Genomic DNA, 23,834 nt, shown 5'->3' on the forward strand with positions numbered 1-23,834 from the left:
CCCAGCTTTTCTTTTCATCGTGGTTATAGAAGACAGACCTGAAGAAATACTAGTATAATGATAATATAGGTAACATGTCCAGAATGAGTAAAATTGTATTATCGGCAAATTTACTTATGTGAAAACTCCCAACAGGGTGGCGCTGGCCCAGAAGTAACTGCACACAAGCAACCCTTTAATGATCACGCACGTAATTTGTGTGAAAATATGTAACTCATTTAACGAAGTCAGTGAAAAGAACCTACCTTTATTTACCAATGTCGATTTGTTGCTTGTGATGAAGTAGTCCTCGCAAATGTGAGATATGTATGTAGTTTGTTTTTAAAAGAAGGATTGTAGTCATAGTCGATGTATAGCGACGGTAGTTTACCAGCAGCTCCCTGTACAAATAGAAATGTGGTTTTTATATAATATTACTAGTTAAATTAATGAGTACAATGCAGGAATAAAAAAATGTGTCTTAAATGTTTTATATTAAATGTGTTATAATTATATTAACCACCTTATATTCGTATAATATGTACTCACAAACAATGATAGTCCCAACTGTTTTTAATTGCTTATAATTTAAACCTTCTTATTAAATTTTTTTTTTTTATTTTTTTTTTTTTTTTTTTTTTTTTTTTTTTTTTTTTTTTTTATTTTTTTTAATTTAATAAAATGCAACCTACTAAAACCAATGGGGCCCTCCCCGGGGTCATTACTCTCGCATTTGCGAGAGTTGTCCCTAAGGTGTGAAAGTAGGTCAAGATTTGTTCACACCAAGCCCTAGCATCGCTATTTGCTGACCATCTGCCTTCACTGAAGGTATGTTTTTAGAGAGTGGAGGCCGACCGTCAGCTTGGGATGCAGGGCCAAGTGGTCAACAACGTCAAGGCCCCCTTCCACATGGGCCATGTTGGTTTTGGCAGATACTGTGGTAATAAGATATGAAGTGAATGAGTGAAATGAAGTGATTGAAAAGGGTGTAAAAGAGGAAGAGCTTGTAAGGTAGTTTAGGAATGGAAGGAAGCAGGGCATGTACTACAAAAAAACAGTTAGTAGTACTGTAGGATAGTAACAATAACCATTGATAATAAATAACAAAGACAGCAATATAAATGGGGTGGACAATTTGCCCTAATCGGCCAAGATCGACAAAATAGAACTTTTGTGGCCTATTTTGTCACCAGTAAGTGAAAGTTTAAGAAGTTTGATATATCCCTGCCAGATCGGCATGTCCCCTGCCTGAAATCTTTTGCTAATGTACCATTTGGCAACAATATTAAAATAATTTATAATTTGTGAAGTGTGATTACAAACTATAAAATTAATTTTATTGGGGTCTTTGTAATTTCTATCGATTTTCCTTTTTATAAAGTCTTCAAGTATTGTGATGAAGCTATTTGTGTGGATACAATGGAGATAGATATGAGGGATTGTTTCTAAGTATGTGTTACACAGGCTACACATGGGAGTATCTGTAACAATTTTCATTTTGTGTCTCATGTATCTACACGTCGTGATCCTCATTAAAAGCTTGTACTGAAATTGAATCAACTTAAAATTTTTAGATACTAAGAAAAATAGGTTGCTAAGAACGACCGCCCAATCTATTGGTTGATTATTTAGGTCAATAACCCATTGACGTAATGGGGACAGCTCGTTTGGGCAGATAGAGTCGTACATTTTATCCCGAATTTTACTTCCCTTCACCTGTCCAGTTACAGAATGTAAAAATTTAGGTTTTATATTTGAGTCAACAAACTCAATATTCCTTGAGTTAATAGTGGGGCAGTTATATCTCCGTATCCCCATGATAATGTTACAGTACTCAGTTTTGGAAATAGTATTTGGAGACAACTCCCACTTGTTAATGAACATATCGTAGTTAAGGATTGTACTTTGGTCTATAGAAAGAAAATCTGAGATGTAAAATATTCCCTTATCAATCAGATGATTGTTCCAAAGTTTGGCCCCGATGTCGGTTATTGCTTGGTTGTACCACACGCAGTGATCAATAGAACCCAAGGCTGCATTTACCGAACTTATCTTCCACTCAGTGTAACAATTAAGGACGTCTTGAGTAAAATGGCAGTTGGTTTTAGCGAGACCGTTTTCTACGGAGATGGTGATATGGTCAGGAAATTTCAGCTGCATAATCATAATATCTTTCCAAGTGTGGTGAAAGGAATTATTTAGTAGCTTGGATATGAGGCTGGTTTTAAGACCTATAATAAAATCAGATAAATAAAAAAGTCCCAGGCCTCCATGTTCCTTATTTCGGGTAATAATCTCACGTTTTACTTTATCGCGTTTGCAACCCCAAAGAAAATGGAAAATAGCCGTGTCAAAGATTTTGATAAAGGAAGCATCCGGTCGAGGGAGAGGAGAAACAAGATATGTTATTTGGGAAAAGAGAAGGGTTTTAATGACTGTGCATTTACCCATCAGCGTCAGATCCCTCTTGCTCCATCGGTTTATCCAAGACTGAACCTTAATCAATTTATCATTATAATTACTGTTGACAATATCCATCAGTGAGCCATCGTTCATATAAACTATACCCAAAGCGGTGAAGTTATTTGTTATAAAATCATTGCCGTATAAACTTTGAAGGGATTCTAGTAGAGTTGTATTAAGACGAGCTCGACCTAAAGGAATACATCTAGTTTTGTCGATGTTAGCTTTACACCCCGAGCACTGAGCAAAAGTTCTGAGTTCTGTCATAACCGCCTCTACACTTTCAATTGAAGCTTTCAGAAACAGATCAGTGTCGTCTGCAAAGAGACTCTGTAAGATTTCCACACCTGATATGTTAAGACCCCTGATATTAGGATTAATCTGAATTTTATTCGAGAAAGTTTAATAATGTATTCGCTGAAGCCCAATTTTTCAAGAGTACTGAAGACAAAGTTATGTTCTACCGAATCAAAACACTTTTCAAAATCAATCTGTAAAAGGAGGCCCTCTTGTTCCGTGTCGTTGTTAAATGATTCCAGAACCATTGACATGAGAATAAGATTATCTGCTGTACTCCTGCCCGCTTGAAAGCCTGACTGGGTTTTGCTGATTATGCTAGGGATAGCCTTCATAATCCTATTTTTAGCTATATGTGTGAAGATTTTATAGTCAATGTTTAGCAGAGTAATAGGTCTCCAATTCTTTATGTAATTAAGTTCCACTGGGCTTTTTGGCTTGGGAATAAGAGTAAGAATACCTATTCTCTGCGAGGGCGACAAGCATCCCCTGTTAATAGATTCTAAATAGGAGTTATACATGATCTGCCTGATATCCATCCAAAAAGTTTTGTAAAATTCAGCAGAAAGCCCGTCCCAACCTGGAGATTTATTGTTGGTTAACTTATTTACAATAGCATCCATTTCTTGCAACGTGATAGGCCCCTCCAGAGTTTCCGTAATTTCTTGTGGGATTTGCTTTAAATCGCTACTGGTTACATAATTATCTATCTCAGTGGGAGATGGGTTAGTTGAGTTATACAGGTTCTGATAAAAGTTAACCACGTGACTGGAGATGTTTTCCTGGTCCGTGAGGTCATTGCCTTCGATGTCTATCAGTTTACTAATACTTTTTTTCTTGCCGTTTGATTTTTCCAGTCCAAAAAAGTATTTAGTCGAGCGGGGGGGTACCAATGGCATAGAATGGAGACAAATGGCATAAAATTCATCAAATGGCATAGAAATTTCATGGCATAAATGGAAATTTTGTTTGGCCAATTCTCCATTTATGCCAATTTATGCCATGAATTTAGGTCTTCATATTTGACCTTTAGGATGACTTTAAATTCGCAAATATTATTAGTACTTGAATAAGAGACATGTTCCATGCTTTATAACGCTTGGAATGATCTTTAAAGATTCATATGACAAATAAAGAAAATAGAAATGTATTATATCAAACATATACCAAACATTTGACTATTCAAGAAAAGAAAATTCGAAAGTAGGACCCTAGAGCGGAGTCAAATCGCCAGGGTAGGACTCTAGAGCGGAACCCCCTAACCGGACCCATACTACATACTATGAGGACCCTAGAGCGGAGTCAAATCGCCAAGGCCCAAGGTAGGATTCTAGAGCGGAACTCCCTTACCGGACCCATACTATGAAGACTCTAGAGCGGTACCCACATGCAAATTTTAGAGCGGTTAGAAATTTGAGAGTAAAGTCAGTTTTGAAGATTGAGCTATGTTTTTTAATCAATGATTAATAATAGTCGTCACATAATGATGATAGAATTGATACAACTTATTATACATTAATACTGCGAATCAAATATCTTATAATAGTTCACTCAGTTCCTCGACCATCACGTTCCTCAACATGTCAAGGTGGGAGAGTGAGACAATGTCATGATCGTCGTAGACTTTTACTAAATGTGCCAGTCGGCTGTCCTTGGTACGCTGACGGGCTCGTTTTGCAGGAGGAGCATCCCCGTAACACTCCTTGAGCATCATCTCATCTGTAGTGGACTGTTCTATGTAGACGGCTTGAAGAAAGGTCCAGATATTTGGGTAAGAGTGTCCCAACATTGCTGCAAACTTTCTGTTAAAGGCCTCTGCGTAGTTGAAGTTGCAGGTAGTCCGGTCGACGAGGTTCCAGGATTGCGGAGGAAAGCGGGCAGGTTTGGTGCTACGAGCGGTGGAAACTCCCTGTACCCAATTCGTCATGAAGTAGTTAAGGAAGTCGTCGAGGCCAAGGTGGGAGGGTATAAGATCTAGGAGCTCCATGAAAGAAGGGAGAACATCGTCCACTGGGAGAAAGGCAAGCTGCATAGTGCATAAGTCTACGTATTCACACTCGAACAGGACCTGAAGTCCAGGAATTGGTAAGGGGGTCGTTAATTCCTTCGTCGTAGTCCTTCTTCAGTCCGTTCTCCCGTACCCATCTCAGCTGTTCGTCCCCGGATGAAGACGGCCTTCTCAGGAAGAATTAAGTATTAACTGTTACTCAGCATATTGTAGATAGTTGTAAAGAGGAGTAGGAATCGAATGTGATATACTAAACTAAATTCTCTGTGACATTTATACTGCACTATCGAAATCACTAACAAGAACCGCTATGCGATGGGATCTGATCTGGAACATACCCTGTCACTAGACTGAACATGAGATACCCTTAGTAGGTGCTAAAGTGTCACGCGATGAGATCCTCATTCCTAAATGATCTGCTTGAGTGCACGTACTTGGTCGGTATTTCGCTTAGCGAAATCACATCGACCAGTTCATAATTATACCTCTTTATCAAAGAATCTTTTTGCATTTTAGAGTAGCATCAGGATATTTCAGTCAAATGGAAGAAGTTTATACCGAACAATTTTCTAACCACTAACGTATCTAAAAATTACAATATGATATGATGTATAATATAAATAATCTAGGACAATTTTCTGCTTCAACAACTCCATGAATTATTCTAATCTCACTATTATAATAATCAATCACGAGTTGTATCTAATCTGATTTCAATCTTCCGACCAAGTCCACTCTACAGTCCGATCTCAAATTTCTAACCGCTCCAAAATTTACATGTGGGTACCGGCACCGCTCTAGAGTCCTCACAGTATGGTTTCGGTAAGGGAGTTCCATCCTGGCGATTTGACTCCACTCTAGGGTCCTTATAGTATGGTTCCGGTAAGGGGGTTCCGCTTTAGATTCCTACCCTGGCGATTTGACTCCGCTCTAGGGTCCTACTTTTGACCAAGTACGCCATACATGACAGTCCCCCGCTCTACAGTCCTACAGTCCAAATTGTGAGATGTTCAAAATCCTACAATGATTATACTAGATTAACGTTAATATAGAAAACTAATTAAGGAGTGCTATGTTGCCATGCAGCAGTGAATATGAAGATATTTAAGCAATATATTATGTCATCATAATTTTTTATAATAGGAAGCAAGTATTTCAGGTCATTTGGTGAACTGTTATGTAATACTAATATACAGGTTCATCGAGATATCAATGAATATTATTTTTAAGAGGCTACCCATTCGAAACACAGATCATTATCAATCTTGTGAAAATGTTTAAATTTCAAAACATTCTACATGAACACGGTCCCGACACGATACATCTGTACACATCATTAACAAATAATATTTTAATCGAGTTGGTAATGTTACAGTTTTCCATTGTTAATTTGGATATCCGATTGACTGGGAGCATTCAGTCGACTGTCCTCTCTGTTATACGGTGTGTAGCGTGTACTATGCCATACTGCCCGGTCACTTGTCCACAATCAACCAAATCATCATATCATATTCATATTGATATACATTGAACGTAATTATAATCAATAATGCCCATTGCTAAGGATATTTTGAGGAATTTAATGGGTGAAAATAGATGTTGTAGTACAATAAATAGAGATAAAGGTGGACAGTACTAGTGGGGTGCAGACAATTCGTTAAATTAAATTCTCAGTTCAAAGTTTTAAAATTTCATATTTCGAATGGCATAGAATGGAGACAAATGGCATAAAATTCATCAAATGGCATAGAAATTTCATGGCATAAATGGAAATTTTGTTTGGCCAATTCTCCATTATGCCATTTATGCCATTGGTACCCCCCCAGTCGAGCGCTCCCCCTCCTCTGTCCACTGCACACGTGATCTAGTAATTGCACCTCTCACCTCCTGATCTATAATATGATTTAAATCTAATTCTGCTTCAAATAATTTCTTCTGTAGTATCGTACAGTTTGTTAGGTTCGAATCTTTTTTACAATCTTCAATATCTTTTTTTAACTTTTCTTTTTTTACTATGATTTCTTTTTTTTTCTTTTTACCAAACGTCATTGCGAACTGTTTTATTTTGATTTTTATAACGTCCCAAAGACCCCCGTAAGAATCGAAGCTATCCTCTTTAGTATTGTCAATGATTTTCTTTATTTCGTTAATAAAATTTTGATCCAGGAGATGAGAGTTGTTAATTTTCCAATATCCTTTTCCGTGTGCAATAGTAGAGCCCTGGAGGGATAGCGAGATGTAGCTGTGATCAGATTTATAGCCATGACTTATTTCTGTATCACATACAGGTAGATTGACTAGGCTATCTTGGATCAAGAAAAAATCTAATCTAGACTGAGTTTTGTACTTTTTGTTAAAATGAGTAAAAACCCGTGCCTCAGCACCTCTGTTAAGACGGAAAATATCACTAAACCCATAATCGGTAATGCAATCATTAATGAATTTCTGGCAGCGACTATTTGCATGGGTGGCGGACCCCCCCTGCTTATCCAACATGTTGTTCAGAACTGTATTCCAGTCTCCAACAAAAATTATTTGATCATCTCGTGAACGACTGAGAGTTTCTAAAAATATGTTTTCAAGAAAAGACACATCGTCATTATTTGGGCAGTATACATTCACCAAACACAATTTGAGAGAGTCGTACTCTATTTCTACGAGGGTCGCGCGACCTTGGCTGATGCTACGATGGTTAATAATAGTGAGATTCGAAGCATCAGGTTTAACAAGTAGGGCGATACCGGTTGAGTTTGAAGTACCATGGTTAAAGATTATCTCCCCGTCCCAAGAATTTTTCCACTCTCTCTCAACTTGAGGAGTTGAGTGTGTTTCTTGAAGACAAATAATTTTCTCAGGTTTATTTTTTAACCAGTTTAAGACAAGATTACGTTTAATCGGGTTTCCCATACCATTGCAGTTGAAAGAACCGATTTTTGGGCATGCCAACCCACTATTGCTGTTATTTTGCGGAGTCATTGTTAATCTGAAAAATGCCCCATCCTTCCTTGGTGTAGTTCTTAACACCCCCTAAATTAAACCCCAGAAGTGAAGGTGATGCTGTTGTGAAAACGTGAGAATATACAATGACAATAACACAAAAAACATGCACACACAACATAGAAACACGGAAAACGATCGTAGAGAAATAGACTCTACAGTGATACGGTATGTTTGTACTACAACCTACACTAGCCCCGCCCTTATTATAACAGTTATTATCGGAATAATAGTAATACCAATTATTGAGGTGACGAGGTAGCAAGGTGAAAAACACACTGTACCTAGGAAACATGAGTGAACGCGTCGCAAGGAGAAGTTGTGACAGTGTACCCGAAAATGTAACAGGTAGAAGATCAGAAAATCTAGAACAAAATAAAAATGGCCTCAATATAGTGTGGAGAGGTTAAAGCTTTACACCGAACAGAATTTTTTTGTGGTTTTTAGTTGGCATAGCCTGTATATAATTTTTTTAAACTTTTATTTAATGAATAACTTTACTGTACTAAAAATCAGGACGAGCCCAAAGGACCCTGGTAATAGTACATATAACCATATTTAACAAGGTAAAGGTGGTATAAAGATGTGACTCACGTGGAGAAGGATCTGCAGCAATAAATTAATATTGGATCAGACATCCATACAGTAACCAGAATTTAGAACTGGTTCTCTCGAAGTCGGTAATATACAGGTGTAATAATGAGAGGGGATTAAATTATGAATAAAAAATTCCCTAAACTAGACACGCGACTGAAAGGAGCAAATATTGCATTAAAAAGGTCAATGGTATCGAGCTGACGGATACAATAACATAAAGCTGGCGGTCACAATAATATAATGAGATACGCACGCTTGATAGCGAACGATAAAGTGATAATAAGCCCTAAATAGTTCCTACACCACGGAATCAATGAACCACCACCTGAAGAATAGGCACACGCTGTACAATTACTAAGCAGTAAAGCCGATGTTCAAAGTTTTAAAAATGAAGGGGTCCCTCGAACTTCGTAAGCTATAACTTGATAATTACAGAGAAAACGCCCTATAAATAAAAAATACCAATTTAAACGATTAGTAAATATTAACTGGGTGATATAAGAGTTACAACCGGTTTTAAGAGGTTGTCGGAGAATTACTTGACCTACGTTGGACCCGTTTGATATTTGGGAGGCCATGTCTGGCCCTTAGGGCAAATTTTAACCGGCTAAAATAAACCTTCAAACCGGCTTCGTTTAGATGAAAAGAGTCCGAGTTTCCGACTGAAAATTTCGGTAGCAGCTTGCCGTTGTTGCTTTGGAATGTTTTCATATCTACGTATGATGCATTCGGCAAATTTTGGCACATATCGTTCAAATAAAAGTTATATTTTGTGATTCTGGTGTTGATTGTGGGGGAGGTAGATGGGAGAACCCCGGGACAAAAGACATGACATGAAGGAAGTGCTTTCCTGACTTTCTTTATGTAGGAGAAAGTAGATTTAGCCAAATCTTCCGGGACACAAGAATCTAACTTTAAGTTGTTAGTGCCTACTGCTAAAATAAGATCAGATATACCATTATATGTTTCTGGCTCTGGTAAATTCTCGACCGTAGCTACAAAGGTATCAGATCCCGGTAAGGCGGCCCCTAGAGTTCCCTTTCCCTGTCCGAATTTAATTTCCCCCCCCGAATTAGAATCACCAAGTAAGGCAATTTTGGTCTCAGGAGAACCTACTGGCTCCCATCCTGACTCTATGTTTAATGAGTTTGACCCTGAGAGTGTATCTAGTTTCGCATCAAGCTCAATATTTAGGTTTTCCAAGGAAATGACACGGTCTGATAAATCTGTGAGTTCGAGCTGTTGTGACCCCGCTCTCTCCTCAATACTAGACATTCGGGAATCATACGTATCGAGTTTTGACGAGATAATATCTAATCTAGAATCGAAACTTTCTAATTTAACGGAGATGGCATCAAGTCTGGAAACAGTCGAATTAGAAAAGTTATTAAACAGGGTTTCTATTAGCTTAACTATGGACTGCTCTTCGGTCTTGATAGGAGAGCCTGAGATGTTTAAGTTCGGACGTTTTGGAGTATCCTTGTCGGAGGGCGAACTACTAGCACTTACATCAGATTAAGTCCTTTTATTATCCGAATCTTGCAGTGGCGGAGAACCAGAAAAGTACCCTAAGATACTCGACATAACCGATAAATATGGGCACAGCTAAAGTGTAGCCGGTAAAAACTTATCACGTGGTAAATAAAATGTACGTGTTAAACTATGAATAGCATAGACGTTAGGAAGGTTCTAGAAAAACGGGTAAAAGGTCACAACTTTAACGGATAAAAATTATCTTAGATAAGCATTATAGTACATGATTGAAAAAACCGTTATAAAAACTTGAAATAAGGGTGTAATCTAAAAAAGATAAGAGAGCTTAAGAAAAGGTGGCGAAATGAAAGTTTAAAATGAGAAGTGAATTTAAAATGAGAAGTGTTTAAAATGAGAAGTATTAAATAATTTAGATGACTGTGTCTGATCTAAAATTGCACGAGAAATAGAGAAAATTAGGTCTCAGACAGAACTCGACCGGGATATAACCGGCGCAGCCGGAATACCGGCTGGTATTTGGCGATTTTGTACCGGTACCGGCCGGGATTTTGGTTTTAGCCGGGATTTTTCAAAATAAATTCAGTTTTTCTCAACGTTAATTTGAGTCCAAAATTAACAAATCTGTGAACATTTTCCTAAAACATTTTGACGAAGTCATTGAACAATGGAGACTGGAGTCAATCTATATTTAACATAATCATGGGTGTACGAATTATGGACTTCTTTCTGACTTATGACTTAATTATTGTGACTAAGTGTCACGGCTCACGGTCTTGTGTTACCGAGGGACAAGTAAAACAGAGTTCTCCGGGTAAAGAAAGCATTAATAAATGCTATTCAGTATTCATCCTATTCAATTATTCAGGTAAGGTGATGTAAACTGTAAAGTGATAAGCTCCAACGTCAAACACCATGTTCAATTAAATAAGTTTAAGTAACCAATACCAGATCACAGGATTGTTATAGTTACGGAGACTGTTGGAAACGATGCAAACCAGGATCGGACTCCTATCAGAAATAGTCGACCACCGGTCCAGCCTCCCTCAAACTCAAATGCCCTACCACTACCCCAGACCACATCCACCTCTTCAGCCAGGAACAGCGCTCCCACTATACCACTACCAGCAGTTCCTACCGCCTCAGAGGATACACTGCACGTGCCCGTTATTCCTCATGCCTCGTCTTAAATGTCCAGTCCATGAATCCTAGTGCATCAAGTGCGAGTATATGGGAAGTGCCAAAAATCTCAGCTCTTATTCAGGAGAAATCCAAAAACCACTCGTTACCGTTTATTGCACTTACGGAAACGTGGCTCAAGTCCTACATGTCAGACAAATACAAAATGTGCATCACCTCTTTCTCCTGCTGAGCAGAACCTCCCCCTTAAAAGTAAACAAATCTGCATCGCCTCCCAACGACAATCTAGATATATTAAGCAGCAGAGACAATCATTTAAGGAGACTTCGATATCTATCAGGATCATGATTATACTGCCTGAGAACTCAGCACTTCAGGATGAAACATATAATATTTGGTTTTCTCGATTTCATTCATATTTAGACAGAAGTCCGTGTAGATAATTGGTTATAGAATAATTGGATATAATTTTATGCGAAGTTGTGTCTGCGAAAATATACGTGTGAACTGGTCATCCCGCAAATGCTGAAAAAGTAGATGTTACCTATCAGAAAATAACCGCTCGCACCGTACAGTGTACACGACAGAGTTGTGACTGCGTTTACAAATTCTTTATCATATTGATGTGTTGCCATGGCAACCGAAACTCCATCGGAAGATCGGCCTGTAAGGCATAATCATGATAATACACAGTATCAAAACATTGCCATTGATATCATAGCAACATTCCAGAGATTAGATTATGTGTGTGTAAGAAAATGTATGCTATAGTATTATACAGTCTGCTAGAACATTCCGTTTACGCATGGTGGCCGATAACAACTTGTTTAATTTATCTCCGAATTACACACAAATTTCTGAAAGTTTCGTAGACTTAAATCAATTACAGAGGGTGTGGCTATTGGCCAGCCCCTCTATTTCACTATTATGGTTGAAACTATAAGAATACAGATTATATTGATACAGTGATTTTACAAAAGTCGAAACAGTAAACACCAATTTGTAGGATACTTTAAATCACACCAAAATTGGTCCCAGAATGCAATGAAATCTGATGGCGTCTTTTCAGTGAAAAAGAGGCCACACTCTCTGTAATTGATTAAAGTTTAAGAGACCTTTAGAAAATGAGTTATATAACTTGCAACTTAAACTAAGATAAATTGAGTATTTATACTCAATTTATCTTAGTTGCATGAGTAATATATATATGGACACGTTCATTTGAGTTTGAGGATATTGGTAAACAAAAATAATAGCGTTTTTGACGATAGTGGCTTAATTTTGACATCTATTAACCTAGCACGTTCAGAAGTTCTGAACATTAGCCACGTAACCCATACTCCCATATGCACTGCTCAGAAAGAAAATCTGTTGTTGTTAGGCACTATAATGTTTCAAATGTCACATTCTGTGTGACTTAGTTAACTGCAGTTTTCTAATTATCATTCCTTGGTCTGAAACATAGTAGATTAGGTCAATCTAACAATTATGATACAACATTGGTTAAAGGGCACGGATCGAACGGTTACGAGGCAATATTTAGGTAACTTTGTCACACTCAGAATACCATACCTCTATTCTACTGTGAGGTGTCCTCAAAACCCTTTTTACTCATTATTTGATGGTTGATCTACCAAGTACGGAGTACCAATCATAGCCCTAAAATATGTTGCTTTGAATAGTTAGCTAATACAGGCACTTGGTTATTGGTAAATGAGGTTAATTCTGTCACAATATATGGAATTTAAAATTTTGGGCGAATTATTTATATCTGATTTTGGTTTGAAAGGCGGGAAAACTTTACATGATGACAATGTAGTTGATGCAAGTTAAGATCAGTTGATGTTTACATTGTCACAAAAAATTATACGAAATCGTAAATAGGTTAAATACAATGAATAAATAAAAAACAATGATTATAGAATGAAATAGTCTCTTGTGACAAAGTAAACATGTCTTGCCCCTATTTTGAAGATCTATATATTCTATAACTCTATTAGAATTCAACATTCTTTCAGAAAAAATTGGTAGAATATTTTCCAGAACATCAGAGCTCAAGTTTAACAATTTTAGGTTAAATTTGTCAAAGTCACTAAAAATGTGACAAAATTAACTTTTCCTGCCCCAAAAATTTCAAGATAGTGTGTAAAAATTAGCATAGGCTGCCTTATTACGTAAATTAATCAATCCAAACTACAAAAAAATATATGTTAATGTGATGACGATTACCTAACTGTAATAATAACTGATGTGACAAAGTAAACATGTCTTGCCCCTATTTTGAAGATCTATAACTGTATTAGAATTCAACATTCTTTCAGAATCGATTGGTAGAATATTGACCAGAACATCAGAGCTCAAGTTTAACAATTATTTTATCATCAAAAAAATTTCGATAAACTAGTTATTTTGCCAGCAAGGAGATAACAGAGTTATAATAATTTTTTGTGACAAAATTACCCTATTTTTGACCATGTTGCGGTAGTTTAATTGTGACACTGTTAACATATTACCACCCGATAATAATTTATGTGACTGGTGCATGGTACTAGCAGTGTTGTTTGATCCATAGTACGTAATATAAGGGGTTTAAGCTGGTATATCATTATTTGTTCAATTTCACACATGTTCAGATATCATCAAGATTATGTGACAAAGTAAACTTGTTTGTGCCTTCTGTGTTTTAATTCCTTACGACTATATGATATAATAACAATTCCTAGCACTTCCAGGCCATTAAATAAACCTACACTACTCAGCATTGCTTATCAGGGTTCCCTAAACATTGTTCACATATTTTCTTAAATGTGTGACAGAGTAAACCTGAGTGCACCATCTAACGAAAAAAGTCGTAAAATATGTAGGAAATGGTCATATGTACCCATCCAATCAACTGGACACTCAAAATTTTGGTCAAAAACGGCAGCAAGGGGTCCATATTTACTCTGTCACATGTTTATAGTGTGACAATGTAACCATTTCCGTGCCGGCCGTATTTAAGCGATATCTTATCACCTGATTAAGATATCGTTATGTGACTAAGTTAGCCTAGAGGATGAGACGATTATCCTAACCATCAAGGGTTTGTGTAATTTCATAGTGTGACAAAGTCACTACACTGTGCCATTTTATTAGGGTCACTTATATTTACCAATATCCTCAAACTCAAATGAACGTGTCCATATACTCTCATTTTTTTAGAGCAAACGTAATTTAAATGGCTAAACACAATTCAATAAAATTTGGCTCGATCCGATTATCCAAACTATCAAATAAATGCGAAAATGAACCTTCTTTTGAAAACAATGAACACAAATATGTTTCGATTTGACAAATTTCTCGAACCAGTGGTGGTAGTAAGTAATACCAGAACCAATTATTTCAATTGGGCACTCAGTGACTGAGCTATTAATGCCAACGTTTGCACGCTGACTTTTGGCCCACCCTGTATATTTATAATATACGGCTGGAAAAAATGTAACTGGATATCTGCCACAATGCTGCTATTATTAAGGTTAAAGTAACATTTAGCACATAAAGAAGTCTGGTTTGCTAGGTTTTAATTGGTCGTATAATAACAAATAAAAATGAGTTAAGACTACAAAAACGGTCGATAGAACCTAATTATAATACCTGTATCGAGAACTCGACTTCAATGCACTGATAGCGTTGGTACTAACATTCTATCAAATTATGTCATATCTTGAGACTTGATAGCTGCCTGAAACAGTTTTGAGTCAACATTATCGTGATATTCTAGAAATTGAAACCAATTCTCAACTTTAAAAAAGCAGGTTTCAATAAATGCCATAGAATTAAATTCTACCTTTTTAAATTTTAAGAATTTGTTGATTTATTAAAATTCTGTCTCAATTAATATATAAGGGTACATGCAATGTATTTCGACACGCACTGTAGACTCACTTATTGGATTCGTGCTAGATGCTGTGTACGTCACCCTCTTAACCACCTCTATGGCGAAGATGAGGATGGTAAGTGCAAGTACAGTAATGTGAGGAGAGGATGGGTATCATTTAGCACATTTTTGCTGTAGGTTTAAAGTAGCTCTTAGTCAAGGAGTATATAAATGACGGCACGACAAGGTTCTGCAACAGATCTCTGAACATGTTATCTTGTGAGCGCCGAGTGAACACTTATAAGAACAAGGCCAGCGATGTAAGACAGTATCATTGACTTAGTCCATGCTGGGAGGAAAAAAGCAAGTACAGACGACCGAAAGGAGTCGTGGTTTGGGATCCTGAGTGGGTCTCGATATTGGATAGTGCTTTTATATATCGGACCTTATGATATTCTCAAGGTCACCAAGACGGCACAGTCTTATGGCGGGAGGTAACGGTACCATCTAAAGAGCAGATTGCTGAATCATACAAGTAAAAACTCTACCGGTACAGCAGTCTTACAGCAGACTGAGATTCAAGCGAAAGAATTGTGCTGTTATAATTATGCGGTTAAAGTTCTAGCACCGGGAGTAGTTGTTCACGGTTTGGAGAGAGCTGAGTAGGCTAGTACGGGATAGAAGTGAAGAAGCAGCTCACTGTTCCAGATGGATCTACTTCTTATCAAGGAAGAAGGAGTGGTAGGTATAGTAAGGAAGATTGGAGCCTAAGAGTTAACTTAACATCTAGAGGTACCACAAACTTTATCTCGTCGCCAATTGCGAGCTTTAACGGGTTTCCTCAAGTGACTCGATGGTTTAATTGTGACAAATCATGATACGAACTTTGATGAACCCATAATAGTATAGTGCAATAATACTATGATAGTATTCTCATAAGTTCTACCCTTGCAACTGAGTACAATGTACATACTAAGTGATATCAAGCTGCAATCTAAAATTTATTAATTGAATCTCAAAATAACTTCAAATTTTACCTAATAATTGCGACATCGTTGGAAGTGAGAAATAAAATACATTAAATTTTAATCCAATTCTGCGAGAGAAGATTTGCCCAGACAGCTGACAAGAATGTATTACCATACTTCCTGTAAATGTGGTAGTTATTAGGTCATATCAAACTTGAAAATTATGTCAAAGTTTTTCTCAGTCTCTGGTGTCAATCACCAGTAGAGTGCCCAGCCGCACCAAAACAACCTGCGATTTTTACGTGGGAAACATCGTATAATACACATGCTATACACTCTAGTTTTATAGCAGCTACTGATATCATGCGGCAGTATTAATAAGCATACAAATTCAGCGCAAAAAATTGTAAAGACGACACAAATTCATGCGGGATGTTAATAAATGTGTCCATGTTGAACTCAAACTCCGACAGAATAATATTTCAAATCGGATATATTATAATTAATCAAATGGTATCTGCTCATGTTCCGTCTATATAAACTACAAAACTTAATAAATTAGTGAAGTTCTGAAACAAAGATCACGACTAGGTTTTATCAAAATTGAAAAGAAAACCGATCGAAGTGCACTAGAGATATAGTTTAAGTTTAAAGGGTCATCATTACTAAAATCTCTTCCTAGCTCCTAGCAATCAAGTTGTTAATCCTAGTTCTACACCTAAACAAGTACAAAATTACAGCCTTACATTTTGAAATTTTTCGATATCCAGCTCAACATAAGACTTCGATACCAATAATGCATAATGGGTACATACCGATGATCGGTGTTCGTAAATATTTGATTATTTATAGTATTGAAGTTTAAAATCTTCCTAATTATGTAAGAATAACAAAAGGAATCACGTACTAGTGTGCTGTTACGAAAAACAACTATTTAATAAAAATAAATTAACAGTATTCGAGTACAAAATTAAAAATACAAACTCCAACATAATCGACAGACAAACTCAATAAATGAAGATTTCGTCGTGAAACGAGCTATATATACAGCTATAACGTAGCGCTCGACTCCAGTCTGAACCAAAATTAAGTCGCGTTCGTAGGAAATTGACCACCAGCTGCTGGTGGTTCGAATGTTGGTTTGCACACTACTGTGGTTGCGAGAAGCATTATTTGATGCGCGCGCGACCCAGTAGTGCATCGCGCTACAAAAGCATATCCAACCATTACTAATGGTTGGATATGCTTTAAATTTTTCGGACATTATGTTACAGCTAAAAGCAGCGTATTTTGCCCCATTTTGATCACTATATCAACTCCGATATCCAACAAATTTTTCGGACAGTTGTGAAAGCCCTATTGGAAGGTCGTCGCCAATTTCCAGAATGATCTCATTTAAGGAACTGAAGATAAATCCGAATAATACGACAAAAATGGTCGAATTTGGTCAAATTACGCAACTTTTACAGTTACTTTTGCTTCAAAAGCCTTGACGGATGTTACTCGTCTAAATTTCTTCGAAGTAGCGCGCGCCGCTTTCTTCTCGAAAGGCAAGAGCTACGAAGTAGCGCGCGCTGGGTCAGATCATTAAGTTTAACAATGGTCAACAAAAGCCGCGCACCATCAAATATGGCACCTATGCGAAACTCACTGATCTTTCCAAAAAGGTATGACAAATTTGGTATTGTGAAAATTCTCACAGTCTCTAGAGAACATGCATGAACAGTTGTTGGTTGTACAAAAATTTTTAAAATCCGAGTAAGTTTATTTTTATTGTACACCCCCTAAATGCTAAAGCCCAAAGTCACTGCTGCTATGGGCGCGCGCGCGACAGCAGCAGTTAGCACATAGCAGCAGTGAGCAGCAGTTTCTTTGCACTATAGTCCTCCTGTGTTGTGTGTAGTGCCAATGGATCTACCAAAATAGGATCCATTTTTTTGTCCCATTTTCAGTTTTTGAAGATGAAATTTCCAGGATCGAAATTTTACAGTCTTGACCGAATTTTTCTCTCCTGCGATCAATTACTCAGTCAGCTCTAAATGGAAAATGACACGATTGAGGTACTACTACTGGAAGTTTGATTTCGGTCGGAGGAAGCTCACAGTTGACGGATGTTACTCGTCTAAATTTCTTCGAAGTAGCGCGCGCCGCTTTCTTCTCGAAGGCAAGTGCTACGAAGTAAAATATGTATTTTCCAAATTCTGTCCCATTTTCAAATATGAAAATTTCTGAACACAAATTGACAGATTGGATGAATTTTTTGCCCACAAACCAATAAGTCAGTTAATTAATGATGATATGAAACCAAATTGAGGTACTGGAAGTCAAAATCTCGAAGAAAATTGCAAAATCGTGTTGTCCCAAATTCTGTCTCATTTTCAGTTTTTGAAAATGAAATTTCCAGGACCGAAATTTTATAGTTTTGACCGAATTTCTCTCCTGCAACCAATTAGTCAGTCAACAATAGATGGCAAATGACACGATTGAGGTGCTGGAAATTTGATTTCGGTTGGACTATAGGAAGCTCACAGCAGAAAGTTTAAGTTTAACAAAACGAAAATGTGTATTTTCCAAATTCTGTCCTATTTTCAAACATTGAAATTTTTGAACACAAATTCGACAGATTGGATGAATTTTGTTGCCCACAAACCGATTAGTCAGTTAATTGATGATGGTATGAAACAAAATTGAGGTACTGGAAGTCAAAATTCTGTCCCATTTTCAGTTTTTGAAGATGAAATTTCCAGGACCAACATTTTACAGTTTTTACCGAATTTCTCTCCTGCAACCAATAAGTCAGTCAACTATAGATGGCATATGACACGATTGAGGTGCTGGAAGTTTGATTTCGGTCGGAGGAAGCTCACAGCAGAAAGTTTAACAAAACGAAAATGTGTATTTTCCAAATTCTGTCCCATTTTCAAATATGGAAATTTCTGAACACAAATTTCAAAGATTGGATGAATTTTTTGCCCACAAACCAATTAGTCATTTAATTGATGATGGTATGAAACCAAATTGAGGTACTGGAAGTCAAAATCTCGAAGAAAATTGCAAAATCGTTTTGTCCCGAATTCTGTCCCATTTTCAGTTTTAATTATACATATGTAACATTAAGACAAATAAATTCAAAACGAAATGAAACCGTTCCAACGCATAATATATTAAAAACGTAAAATACGTACAACTGATAATAATTGATCGTTGTCGGTCGGTCCTATAATAACTAATACTATGTACTATGTATATTGTATAACTATATGAGTTTATAAATCAGTTGAATAAGCAGCACGTTAATCAAAATTTAATCAAAATAAAGAAACCTACAACTTCTAGTCCTATTCACAAAATTGTTAATTGTTTAAGTTTAACACAGAAATATAATGTTTTTAATAAAATCTAAAAACTAAGCTGCACATTCTCCCTCAGAGTTCGTATCAGTGCCCTTACTAGAAAAATATTTCGTTACAAAATGCCAAGTAGCCAAGATAGGCATAGGAAGAACAGGGCCCATAACCATCACGGCCCCAATTATCTGGGCCCACCAGGGGAAAGGAACATCCCTGGTCCATTCTTTGGCTCCCACAGGGTCAAGGGGATCGCAACCTGTGTATATTGTGTACTCTGCTGGTTTCATACACTGCTTTACTAGACTCGCTATCAGGATTACTGTCTGAAACGGACCCCAAATTAGATTTACAGAATCTTTTGGTATCAATGACAATATCAATTTTGTCAGTAAATCTTAAGACCAAAGCGTCCGATCTTATTTAATGTCTCATAATCAGAATTGAAATGCAGTGAATCGTTTGTAGACAATCAGATATCCGATTGAGTTATCTTACAATTAATGTAGGTGTTGAATGTTGATATTATTTGTGATGACATTTCAAGATTTATTCGAACTTCAAACACATGCCAGGACACAGAAGAATGCCCAATTTACTCAAGTAAATTTTCCAAATTTCCACTTCAAACACTCACAACAACGATAGGTGATATGAACTTCCAGCAGAGTTTCCAGTAGATGTGAGGTTGAGATCCGGTCATGTACTCGATATCCTCGCAGAACTTGTCCAGGTCGTAGAACCACGCCACCACCACACACTCTGCAACACCTGCACGTGTGAATTAGTAATTAGTAAATAGTAATTAGTAAATTAGTAAAGACTTTTTCGTATTTGGAGGGGAAATAGTGTGCTTGGTGAAATGCTCCTGTTTGAGATGTTACCATATTCGGCAGTATCGAGATAGCCCGACCACTGTCCGCGGACCACTGTCTGCGGACCACTGTCTGCGGACCACTGTCCGCGGACAGTTGTCCGCAGACACCTGTCTACCAGATCATATTACTGTATAATAACACTACTATATAACAAATAATTTGAGCATGAATAAGATTTAAGAAGTTGTTACTTTGAAACGTCGTTTATCCTAACAGTGCAATATCATTTGTCGCAAATCAGAATAATCAGAAACTATTTGGAAAACCCAAAAACTGACTATTGTATAATAACAGTATCCCCTGAATCAAGCAACAGGTGTTTGTGAATAGTTCATTGGTTACCAGATCATATGAATGGTATGTATGGTATCTTGGATGCAATTAGTTACGATTTGCATAATTAATTGTATCGTAGTAAATTACTGGATCAAACTATTGATTACGATTCAAATGTGGTCTCTTGGATATAATTAGTTACGAATAATATTTATTGCTCAATGAAATAAATGATTACGGTTAAAATGTGGTATATAAGTCGTTCGTTTTTGGTGAAGTATTATCAGTTGCCATCATCAACAACAACAACTATTCCAATTTGTCTCCATCTATCGTGTCTTGAGGAGTTGGTGGAATGGAGTCCGGGAGTTGATGCTCAGGACAAAGCTTTGTTATCTTTTTTGTAGTAGAATGTAGGATCCCATCGAGGACTGAAGATTCTCGGTGGACATTCATAACAACGCAGTTGTTACATTTGGAGCGGACACGAGGAGCATGAGCAGAGGAGTTAGCAAGACCTCCGGCATCAGAAGATGCTACAGGGTCATGAGCAGCGCATGATATACCAGCATGCCTCTTGTTGCAGGAAACGCAGAAGCTTGGGTTGGCTCTGGAGACGATGAGGGTTTTACCAGCTTGAGTCCACTTGTCGAGAGGTGAGATAGGTTTGCAGATAGGGTCGCAGGGTAGGGCTGAGTTCATCCGTTTCGTTTTCTCTGAGACCATAGTTGTAGTTGTTCAAGAAGGAGTTGATGATAGAAATGATTTATGCAGTCTGATAATAGTTATTTCTTTATATATTGCATGATGTGAACTGATCTCGTAAGGTTGCTTAATCGTTTAATAAGCCTTGACACCACCGCTGATTGGAATTCGCGTGCGATGATGTGAACCCTTTCTTTAATCAGGGGTGATGTGTTGAAACCTGCTTGATTTCATGGATGAGAGTGAACCCTGCTTGATTCAGGGGATTACTGTTAAGTATACAGTAAATTTGATCAGGTAGACAGTTTCCGCGGACAGTGGTCCGCAGACAGTGGTCCGCAGGACAGTGGTCCCGACAGTGTCCGGCAGACAACCCTGTCTACCAGATCATAATACTGTATAATAACACTACTATATAACAAATAATTTGACGCATGAATAAGATTTAAGAAGTTGTTACTTTGAAACGTCGTCTATCCTAACAGTGCAATATCATTTGTCGCAATCAGAATAATCATAAACTATTTGGCAAAACCCAAAAACTAACTATTGTATAATAACAGTATCCCCTGTATCAAGCAACAGGTGTTATGTTGAATAGTTTCATTGGTTACCAGCTCATATGAATGGTATGTATGGTATCTTGGATGCAATTAGTTACATTTGCATCATTAATTGTAATCGTATAATTACTGGATAACTATTGATTACGATTCAAATTTGGTCTCTTGATATAATTAGTTACGAATAATAATTTATGGCTCATTAAATAAATGATTACGTTAAAATGTGGTAATAAAAGTCGTTCGTGTTGGTGAAGTATTATCATTTGCCATCATCAACAACAACAACTTTTCCAATTTGACTCCATCCTATCGTGTCTTGAGGAGTTGGTGGAATGGATTCCGGGAGTTGATGCTCAGAACAAAAGCATAGTTATCTTTTTTGTAGTAGAATGTAGGATCCCCTCGAGGACTGAAGATTCTCGGTGGAACATTCCATAACAACGCAGTTGTTACCTTTGGAGCGACACTAGGAGCATTAGCAAGGATAGCAAGACCGTCCGCATCAAAGAGTGCTACAGTGGTCCATTGAGCGAGCGCATGATATACCAGCATGCCTCTTGTTGCAGAAACGCAAGAATCTTTGGTTTGGCTCTGAGACGATGAGGGTTTTACCAGCTTGATCCACTTGTCGAGAGGTGAGATAGGTTTTGCAGATAGGGTCGCCCAGGTAGGCGAGTTCCATCCGATTTCGTTTTATCTCTGAGACCATAGTTGAGTTGTTCAAGAAGGAGTTGAAGATCGAAATGATTTATGCATCTGATAATAGTTATCTTATATTTGCATGATGTAACTGAATCTCGTAAGGTTGCTTAATCGTTTAATAGACATGGACACCACCGCTGATTGGAATTCGCGTGCGATGAAGTGAACCCTGCTTGACACAGGGGATGATGTGACCCTGCTTGATTCAGGGGATTATGTGATCCTGCATATTCAGGGGATACTGTATTATACAGTAATATGATCTGGTAGACAAGGTGTCCGCGGAACAGTGGTCCGCAAAGACAGTGGTCCGCCAGACAGTGGTCGCGACAGTGGTCGGCTATCTCCGATACAGCCCCATAAATCAATTAACTGATTCAGTTCAACGATTTAAGTTACCGAGAACCTTACATTAGTAATAAATAAATAATTATAGTGATGATCAGAGCAGTCCAACGTTTAATTATTTTGTAGTTATAATAGACAAAAACGTTAGACGGAGCGGAAACCATGGTCTGGACTGATAGCTTGATAAAAATTCCACGAGCCATGTGTACCAAGCAAGAGTAATAACTGTACTACTGATAAATTCTAGCAGAATTGCAATGCAACACATACCATATGACCTGAAATATTGCGATAATATGGCGATAATAACCATGATTAGTGCAAAAAGTATCTAAATTAGAATTAAGAAAATACCTATAGAAGCGAAGCTGATATAGCCTACAGAAAGGTATCCACAACACAAAGACATAGAGTCCAGACTGAGTACACATGGGTAGTCCGAGTAGACAGAGAAGTACACACAAGATAAGACACAGAACCTGAGGAGTGAGGAATGAGGATAGAGAGATTATAAAGTACAGTAATAAATTGAGATTAAAACTAACTTTTACTCTAAGAATTAGAGCAGGACTATCAAACTAAACCCGATCGAGAACTACTGTCTAAGCTGACTACATTATCTATGCTGATAAATAAATAACTTTGCTAAAATCTAAATAATTCTAAAATAACTCGCTGCTGACAATGTGTACCTCTTTTCTAATCTTCTGAAAGAAAGGGTAATCCTGTAACGGTCCCACACAAGCCTCAATAGTCCCAAACTCCGAGTCTATAGCAAGGAGAACCATCATGAAAAAGAAAGCAGCTGCCCACAACTGGGGTAGGGGCATCTGTGCTACTGCTGTAGGGTAAGCTATGAAGGCGAGACCCCGGAACCGCCTGACATGTCCGATAGTATTTCCTACCTATACCTGTGGAAACACAACTCTAACAACTAATTAACTTGTAGTTGTAGCAGGAAACGCCAGAATCTAGCTGGGAAACCTTTTTGAAATCGAATTATGTCAGAGAAGGCAAACTATAAAGATATGCGATGCCGATAGTTCGTCGCGCTGCTGCTGTCTTGAAGCCTATAGTTAACAGCAGTGTTAGTGCGTTTACATAAGTTGTTAACTGCTCTACCAATTAATTTAAGTTGAACTGAAGAGAGTTGCTGTCGTGTTTTTTATGCAGAATAGTTACAACGAAAACGACACCAAAGATACTATCCAGCTAT

General features: G+C 37.5%; 1 protein-coding gene and 1 long non-coding RNA gene across 2 annotated transcripts; both read right to left on the reverse strand.

Moving 5' to 3' along the window:
- Positions 1-302: 302 nt before the first annotated feature.
- LOC134815821 (uncharacterized) lies at positions 303-16,631 on the reverse strand. Its single transcript, XR_010160303.1, has 3 exons — positions 15,866-16,631; positions 14,606-14,693; positions 303-380 (listed from the first exon to the last, which is right to left on the reverse strand). It is a non-coding gene; the product is annotated as an uncharacterized LOC134815821 (long non-coding RNA).
- A 2,322-nt stretch (positions 16,632-18,953) lies between these two features.
- LOC134814653 (sodium- and chloride-dependent GABA transporter 3-like) lies at positions 18,954-23,540 on the reverse strand. Its single transcript, XM_063822813.1, has 4 exons — positions 23,311-23,540; positions 22,973-23,097; positions 19,781-19,914; positions 18,954-19,469 (listed from the first exon to the last, which is right to left on the reverse strand). Exons 1-4 carry the CDS (start codon positions 23,446-23,448, stop codon positions 19,387-19,389), a joined length of 480 nt encoding a protein of 159 aa, XP_063678883.1. The 5' UTR covers positions 23,449-23,540; the 3' UTR covers positions 18,954-19,386.
- Positions 23,541-23,834: the final 294 nt, after the last annotated feature.

Source organism: Bolinopsis microptera, chromosome 5, assembly GCF_026151205.1.
Source record: "Bolinopsis microptera isolate Bmic1 chromosome 5, MBARI_Bmic_1.0, whole genome shotgun sequence".
NCBI lineage: Eukaryota > Metazoa > Ctenophora > Tentaculata > Lobata > Bolinopsidae > Bolinopsis > Bolinopsis microptera.